This window comes from Triticum aestivum, chromosome 1A (genome assembly GCF_018294505.1).
Source record: "Triticum aestivum cultivar Chinese Spring chromosome 1A, IWGSC CS RefSeq v2.1, whole genome shotgun sequence".
In the NCBI taxonomy this organism is placed as follows: domain Eukaryota; kingdom Viridiplantae; phylum Streptophyta; class Magnoliopsida; order Poales; family Poaceae; genus Triticum; species Triticum aestivum.
In genome coordinates this window covers 584,809,089-584,817,569 of record NC_057794.1, presented here as the reverse complement: position 1 = coordinate 584,817,569, position 8,481 = coordinate 584,809,089, and the positions used below count along the sequence as shown (strand labels likewise).

The following is an 8,481-nucleotide window of genomic DNA, read 5'->3' as shown; positions in this document are numbered from 1 at the left end:
TCTTTCTTCATATACTAACCCTCTCCTAAATGATAGATGAGGCAGGTGACTTATCTCATGTATTTTCTTTTCTGTAAATTACAACAAGTCTATTTTAGTCAACTTAAGGGTATGTTGAATATGACTGTTAATGAAGATAGTCATTCTTGTTATTGAATGTGCACAATCTGATTCATTTTAAAGTAGTTCCTTATCTTTATGACTAGACTAGGCTGCTACTTTAGCGAGTGTTTCACTTCAACACAGATTGATGCAAGAAAGAAAGAATTCTTTTGCAATAAAGCAAGCATTGAGTGCCCAAAGCAGGAGAGCTTGAATTTTTTGCCGACGTAAATTTAAGGTAACCTTCTCCATGCATATTTTTTTTCAACCATTTGTATCTAAATATCAGTAATCATTTTGAACTATATGCTCAGGCCGACCTTTTTATTTGATGTTATTGGTGTGGTGTGTGTATAATTGTTAACTTGGTTGCGGTTTTAATAATAGGTCGTCACACATTACAGAAAACTATTTTCCATTCTGTGTCTCTATGCTCATTTTGTGCCCGGGTGCAGCTGTGAAGGAACACTACAGGTAGAGAAGAAAGAAAGGAAGAATGATGGTAAGAACCACTGAGATACCGAGTCCGGCCAGCCAGATGAGTATCAGGAGTGTTTCTTCATTGGGAGTGATGACAAAAATTGTCCTTTAGAGTATATTAGTTGTTTAATCATCAATGAGTAGACTAACGCATACATTTTTTTGGACTGCACCCATATAGTTTGTCTTTGCTGAATATACTATATTTACTTCATTTCTCTATTGAGTTAGCAATGGCAATATGATTGATTTATCTACTATATAATTTGCACCCATATAATGATCAATTAACCATGTTTCTCTATATAATTTGTCTTTGCTTAATATACTATATTTGTTTGGTCTGCACCCATATAATGATCAATTAACTCCTGAAAATACCCTTTCCAGACATAATTTCTTTTCATCATTGTTAAGGCTGATTTTACCTATTTCACTTAAATGGCGACCTCCCTGCACTCCCATTTTTCTGCTTAGGATTCTCATTTAATTGGTGAGCACTCAGATTTGGAATATCAGCTCTTTAGTACTGGTTTATCATTTTAAGAAAATAGGAGCAATGTGATTTTGTTCTCTAGAGACTAGAATTGAATAGTTAGTCCTTTTAGTACTATCCTACTACCATTTGTAGCTAACAGATGCATCAGTTCGACTAGGCATTATCATGTATTGTACCGTAGTATCTTTTTTGCATAGAGTAAATACCTACTTCTGCTGCAGGTTACTTTTCTTTATAAAATTTGGTTCAGGATGCCGTTTTACCTGTTGTAATACCTTCAGCATAGAAGCAGTAGTGATCTGCTCCTCCAAAGATCTATAGCTTGTGGATGCGGCGGATGTGGCACAGGGAGCAGATGAATTGGGAATAAGAGGACCCCCGGCGCGCGCACAAATTGTTTCTACCTGACGGCTGATAGTGAGGGTGAGCACCGAGTTGCAAAGTCGTTGCCCTTCCCTGCAAATTACAGTTCCTTCAAATTAACCAAATCACCATCTTATTTTTTTCCTAATTTTCTCTTATTTCTTAGATGCCTCTGACCTGTCCCGAGAAGGTTCGAGCCGAAGTACGACTTGTACAACGCATCACCAATTCGTCCGACAGTGTAAAATGCGTTTGTGTTAGCTGAGTGAAAATTAGAGATCAGCCTGGTGGTACTTTATTATTTTATTCTATAGCTTGATCTGCCAAATGCTATTAAGGAAATGAAGTTTCTTCCTCGATCAAGTTATCAATCCTTATTGGGTGTATGCTTCCTACTCAACACCTGAATAATCAATTTGTACATGCTCATATATATTAATATGCTATTTTGTTGGTGCATAAGAGATAATACATGCATGTGTAATCTACAATTTCAGTGAGCTAAAACCCTATTGTTCTCAGGTTTTTTGTCATGGATTATTTTATTCTCATGTAAACTATAGGAAGAAACACTCATGTATGTACAGAACTGAACTGAAGCTACCATGGAAATTACGTTCTATAGCTGTGGGTACCTCTTCTTTTTACCAATGAACGAAACTCAGAACAAACGCTGCTGCAAAGGGGGCTGGTGCTCCAAAGAAAGCAAAGCAGCAATTCTTCCATCGGTTGGACTAGATATGTACATACGGTATGACTAGCGCTTCTTGGGTTCCATGCTTGATACAACCGTGTAAAATAATGTGTCATCATATAACGATTGTGGTTTCTCTTTTCCTCACAGCATCTTCTGCGATCTGTTTGCTTATCAAGCTAGGTTTACCGTTAGATGGGTGTGTTTCTGAAGAACGCTTCTGAGCTCTGCTGCGCCATAGCAACGGTCTGACCATGGGGTCCGGAGATCGTCAACTCAGCACACTTTTGGGCATGCACATGATGTATTTTGTGCAGCTTTCTAAGGCAAAGCTTTGACACCAGCAGACCCATGTCAGGCCACTGCCATAGCAATTCCTCTATTTAGGCGCTCGACTAACAAATGCAAAGGTTTCTGTTACAAAAGGTTTAGAATCATTACCCTTGATGCTTGAATTTGGACCTTGCACCTTACTTGGGTAACATAGAGCCAAATGTCACATTGTCCAAATACACGTTCATAACACTTCGGGTTTGACATGGTCTCTATCCTTGATCAAATATAAAGTTACTAAAAAAGGCAAATCTTTCTCAACACGAACATGGTTTCAATTGGGTCTCTGCGCCATTTGGCGCACCGGGTCATCTAGTATATAGAGAGACTGGGAGAATTGAGATCCGGTTCTATAACTCAACCCGTTAAGAAATTATTGATTGTCGGAATTATCTCTTATGTTTTTTTTTTGAACATGGAATTATCTCTTATGTTTATATTTCTATATTTCCAAATTGTGATTCTTCGATACTTATTGCCTTGTATGATATAGTACCACTGCTATTAGCAATAGTATTAATTAGGTCTAGATTTTGAATGGGGTAGTATGAATTATACTCCCTCCGTTCCTAAATAAATCTTTATAGAAATTTCATTACAAACTATATACGGATATATATAGACATAGTTTAGGGTGCAGATTCACTCATTTTGCTCTGTATGTAGTCCATCATGAAATCTCTAAAGGACTTATATTTAGGGTATGTAGTCCATAATGGAATCCTGAAAAGGACTTATATTTAGGAACAGAAGGAGTATTTAACTAAATGCCCATGAACTGGTCAATCGCGCTTTGAAACAGAGGGGGTATAAAACAGCTAACTTGACTTCTCTGAAGACTAATACACCTTACATTTTGAAACATTTGAAACAGAGGGAGTATAAAACAGCTATCTTTGACTTCCTTTTTCTAGGTCCAAATAAAACGGAATCCATGATAAACTGCGAACTCCCGCTACAGATCCATTTCAGCTGTCGTTTGGTTGTACATATATAAATAAATCCATACTCCCATTACATTTCACCCAGTAACAAAACTGAAAGGACAGACCCAGTGCATAGAAGCTCCCACACAAGGTGGGGTCTGGGGAGGGATTATAGGAACCTAGTCTTACCCCTGCAAAGTGCAATGCAGAGAGGCTGGTTCGAACCCAGGACCTCTTGGCACAAGTGGGGAGGACTTCACCACTGCGCCAGGCCTGCCCTCCCAGTAACAAAACTGAAACGCGAAAAAATCTATTCTACCACATAGCCAGAAACAGCTCGAGCCCATCATTCTGTGGGGGATTCGCTTCGCAGAGCTGGTGCATTTTGCCGCCCCTTACCAAATTTGTTGGCGACGGTGGGTTCAGACAGTGTGTTCCAGACCTGCCAAACACGCGAGAAGTGTCCGTCAGTGGAAGAGCCACACATGGAAGCTTCGACAGACCACGTATACCAAGGGGGTGGTGCTTACCTTCAGTTTGCCTTTCGATCCTCCGCACGCTAACAGGAAGGGGTTGTCGATCGAAAACGACACCGAGAATATAGCTCCCTGGAAACAACAAAACAGATGGATGAGCAACATGGTACAGCTCCCTGGAACAGAATATAGCTCCACATTGCAGTAATTCTTTCCTTCTACAGATGGACAAGGGGTGTAATTCGGCCAGAATACGTACAAGCTTAGGATTCAGCGACGAGACACATGAAGGCTGGTTATTCGATAGATCCCAGAGCTTCACCTGTGTTTACAGATAGATATGTAAGCAACTGGTTGGATCAATACCACGAGTGTTAATAGCTTCTTCAGCGCAAAGTTAATAAACGCACCATTTTGTCAGTTGAACCAGTCGCAAGAAACTGCAAAAAAAATGGCAGGGTCAGTAATTCGGTTGATGTGGCTGCATCTCTCTTTATTTAGCACACTGAAATGAAAATGTAACATACGTTAGGGGTAGAAGGTGCGAAAGATATGGAAGAAACGGCCTTTTCGTGTGCATGCAGAGTAAAAATCGGCTGTCCAGGATTTGAATTTGATGAAGCTGTCCGAATATCAAATGCTTGAACCATCCCATTTTCAAGACTAACCTGCAAGACCCAGCATCCACATTATTATACCATCGAGTATATAACACATGCAACAAAAAGAAAAACAGAAATACAAATTCATTCTGAGATTATGACTTAGTATAGCCTTAAATAATTAACTGCAGGGATCCAAAGATGCTAACTACAGACTTGCTTCATGAAAAAGCAGAACTCTTTTCATCTGGATTTCAATCATGCTGTTTCTAATGGAAACTTCACTAAAGCTTAGCACAAGGTTGTTTGTCTGTCAGAAATTTGCAATTGTTCTATAAAACGACAGATAATTGAGTTGAACCATTTTAGCATATACGTAAAATACAATGAATTCACTTACCACAAAGGAGTGTTCATTGTGTGGATCACAAACTAAGCTCTCTACATCTGCTTCGACAGGCCATTTATGACAACATTGTCCACTGTCTTTCATATCTGTCTGTAAAATGTTACCAATATAAGTTCAGTGGATGTAAGTACAAAATATACTCCCTCCGTTCCAAAATATAGCGCGCCCACGCTTTTCGAGGTTCAACTTTGACCATAAATTTAACCCACGAGACCGACTGCGGCGGGATCAAAAATTATATAATTAAAAACTTTTTTTGAATACGAATTCATTGGTATAATTTTTTCGCCCGCCGCAGTCGGTCTTGTTGATTAAATTAATGGTCAAAGTTGAAGCACGGAAACCGAGGACGCGCTATATTTTGGAACGGAGGGAGTATAAAAATAAGCAACAACCTTCTCAACAAGGATGTCAAATAAACACTGAACTGCATCTCAAAATATCTATGGTAACACAACAGTCCGCTTCACAAGAATGGCAAATCAAATTATCTTCTTCACCTATGAAGGTGAACTCCCAGAACCAAAAGAAGAAGGTAGTAGTAAGCAATATGTTATATAACTAGTATGATCGCCTTTAATTAGGGGCTACTCATCCAAAACTGGTTAGTATCGACAGCTCAATTACACAAGTGGACGAGATTATTATTTGCTGACATGCTAGAGATCAGCATGCTGATACACTCTAGTCAAGTGACAAACAACCAGAATACGTAATAAGCAGCAGCAGAAATTTCAGGAGAATAATTCACATGATAGCCAAGGACATCCATTACCATGGCAATTGTTCTATCAAAAGATCCACTGAGAAGAACTTCAGGTGACCTCCAGGCAACTGATTGAACCTACATGTTGGGCAGAAGGAAAATATGCCATCACAATATTTCGGACCAATACATACAGAATTCAAGAAGAATGTAGTATCAATTATCACCTTGTCATCATGATGTTGCAGTGTGACTAAACATTTACCAGCACTTAAGTCCCAAACTTTCACAGTTTTGTCTGCACTTGCACTAGCTAGAGCATTCCTGAAGTAAAGGAGTAATCAGCAGGGGTCCAGTAAGTGATAAGAGAGTGGGAGATGCGGTCACTTGAGCTGAAACCAAAACGCACCTCACCACCGTGTTCCACGCAAGACCAAGCACAGAACTTCTATGGCTACCCTTCTTATATGTTTTTCCCTGCAGATGACATGCAGCATGAATAATGTAGCTAAGGATTCAAGGAAGGAATGAATGCTCACCCACTCACAGGCATACGTGAATCATAATATCATGAATACGAAGTACCAACATTTGTTCTACACACATTGTACCCTCATCCAATCAGCATCATTTTGCACCAACATAGTCAATTTGACAGCCAAAAAGCAACACAATCTACACCTTAACTTACTGAACCTACTAGGACCTGTGTAACATACTTAGCAAGGAACAATTGAATAGATCAATTCAATCTCGTTTCATGTGCCTTCTGTTTAGGTGGAGTTAGCCTGGATCTCAACCATCCATTTCAGCACATTTAGTGGGATAGGAAGCTAGTAAGCTACACGGGCAACATACTGGTAATGTTAGGTCACACTCTCAGTCAATCTCAATCTAGCCTAAGTTTAGAGACTACGAGACCAGGTTGCAGATTTCCCCACATGATAACCTGCTGTGGTTGCCATGGAAATCAAAGGGGAAAAGAACATAAAATTGGGGGGATGTTGGGAATGTCAAGATAAGACTTAACAATGAGAGCAAGAAAAGGAGTCACGGGAAGCAAATAAGCAATCAAAAACTTCAAAATATCTCAACAATGGAATATTAGTAGCATACCTTTTTCCCCTTAACTTTCTTCTTCTTTTTTGAAACTCCTCCTAGCACATAATGTGGTTCGACCTCGTCGACCTGTTACATAACATGAAAGTCCACAAAACAGTACATTAATTTCTTTGAAGCAGAGCAATTCAAGGCCATTTACGAAATAATAGTCACGTGTGTTTCTGAAAACTTACGACATCCAAGTTCCATATTTCAATTGTAGGATCCATGGTGCCAACAGCTATGAAATTTCCTGCAGCACAAGACGAGGAACAGAGTAAAGCCTTAGCATATAGCTTTCTTCTGCAGAAACAATTTGGCAACTCTTTACTTGTCAAAACTCAAGTGACACCACAATTTAACCTTTCTGTTCGCCATCCTGACGGTTAAAATCCATCCAAGCTGTGCAGAGCGGAAAATCTGAGAGAGGGACCTCATGGTGCACAAACATATTAGGATCCCCATCTTCCAGTTCTTCCACTATACTAACCTGTCATACATAATAAGGCCACTGGTCACACCTTCATGCAGTCCAACCGAAAACAGAGGCTATATGAGCTAGTAACCCCCAGCAAAGAGAGGCACGGAGTAATATATGGAGACTAATGTGAACTAAGTACATTCTGCCTCAATCAATCTTACATATTTACTCAATACAACCAGCATTAAGCCCAGAATTCGATTGCTCCACATAAGAGCTTGGTCTTTACATTCTTGTATAAGTATGAAAAAAGGAAGCATGGCATCATTTTTACAAGATGCGATAAGACATTGTTACTCGACACTTGCCTGGAGAGAATTGAATTCATCCTCGTTATGAGCACAAACAATCACTATATCGGTAGGTTTGATAGTCATATCCTCAATCTCCTCATCGTCGTCCTCGCCATCGTCCTAATAAGGCAGCAAAGGGGGGTCATTCACCTTAAACGCAATAGCGAATACTAGCATATTTCTATCATGGCAAGAGAAAGCATACTCACATCGTCGTCGTTCTTGATGATATAGGGGTCCTCTTCGTTGCTTTTGTAGTACAAGTCCCCCAACCCGGTGCTGAAAAGCTCGAGCCCTGACCACAACACAAGTTACAGCTCAAGTATCAGTCGGTCACGCAGGACCTGGCTGCAGGGGAGGGGTCAGTCAGGGGAGCGCGAGCGCCTACCATCCTCCTCCTCGTCGTAGGCGTCCATGTTGAGCTCGGCGAGCCCGTCGGAAACGTCGCCGACGGCGGCCGAGCCCGAGCTGCTCTTGGTCCCGAGCGCCTTGGCGGCGGCCTTGGCCTGGGCGACCTCGTCGACCTCCTCGTCCTCGGCGCCGTCGACCTCCATCACGGCGTCGTCGTCCTCGTCCCCGTCCGCGTCGTCGGCGTCGCTCCCGGCCCTGCAAGCAGACACCGCACGGTTCAGAAGGGCGGAACGGAGGAAGAGGAGGAGGGGGGGAGGAAAGCGGCCGCGGGGAGCTTACTCTCTGCCGAGGGCGATTTTCTTCATGGCCTCCTCGATCTCCTCCTTGGTGGGCGGCTCCGCCTCGATGGGGACGCTCTTGGCGGCGCCCCTGGGGACCCAGGACATGGCGGAGATCATCGCGGCCGAGCTGACGAGGGCACGCGGAGGGCGAGGGGTTCTGGTTTCGTCGACGGGGCGGGCGGCGCGCTCCGGTGGTGGGAGGCCGGGCGGTGGGGCGGAGGATAGAGGGAGAGTGAGGCCGGCGGCGAGGTTGGGCTGGTGGCGGGAGGAAGGGGGGCGGTGGAATAGGGTGGGGAGAGTGGTCGAGGACGAGGGTTTTGGTCT

At 42.2% G+C, this 8,481-nt stretch overlaps 1 protein-coding gene and 1 long non-coding RNA gene across 4 annotated transcripts; one reads left to right on the top strand and one right to left on the bottom strand.

Moving 5' to 3' along the window:
* The first annotated feature begins 8 nt into the window (after positions 1–8).
* On the top strand, positions 9–1,807 carry LOC123182745 (uncharacterized). Of its 2 annotated transcripts, XR_006492306.1 has the most exons (4): positions 9–340; positions 558–604; positions 1,303–1,504; positions 1,611–1,807. It is a non-coding gene; the product is annotated as an uncharacterized lncRNA (long non-coding RNA). The 2 variants fall into 2 exon arrangements; XR_006492305.1 differs by having other exon boundaries at positions 9–604.
* Positions 1,808–3,409: 1,602 nt separating this feature from the next.
* Positions 3,410–8,462, bottom strand: LOC123069988 (periodic tryptophan protein 1 homolog). Of its 2 annotated transcripts, XR_006433288.1 has the most exons (17): positions 8,156–8,462; positions 7,854–8,071; positions 7,675–7,760; positions 7,481–7,585; positions 7,055–7,181; positions 6,886–6,944; positions 6,707–6,778; positions 6,000–6,067; positions 5,818–5,914; positions 5,660–5,728; positions 4,876–4,974; positions 4,401–4,541; positions 4,284–4,313; positions 4,133–4,195; positions 3,928–4,005; positions 3,691–3,839; positions 3,410–3,508 (listed from the first exon to the last, which is right to left on the bottom strand). XR_006433288.1 is itself a non-coding variant. In XM_044492990.1 (16 exons), the coding sequence occupies exons 1-16, from the start codon at positions 8,272–8,274 to the stop codon at positions 3,744–3,746; spliced, it is 1,527 nt and encodes a 508-aa protein (XP_044348925.1). In that variant the 5' UTR covers positions 8,275–8,462; the 3' UTR covers positions 3,410–3,743. The 2 variants fall into 2 exon arrangements, 1 of the variants encoding a protein (XP_044348925.1); XM_044492990.1 differs by having other exon boundaries at positions 3,410–3,839.
* Between the last annotated feature and the right edge of the window lie 19 nt (positions 8,463–8,481).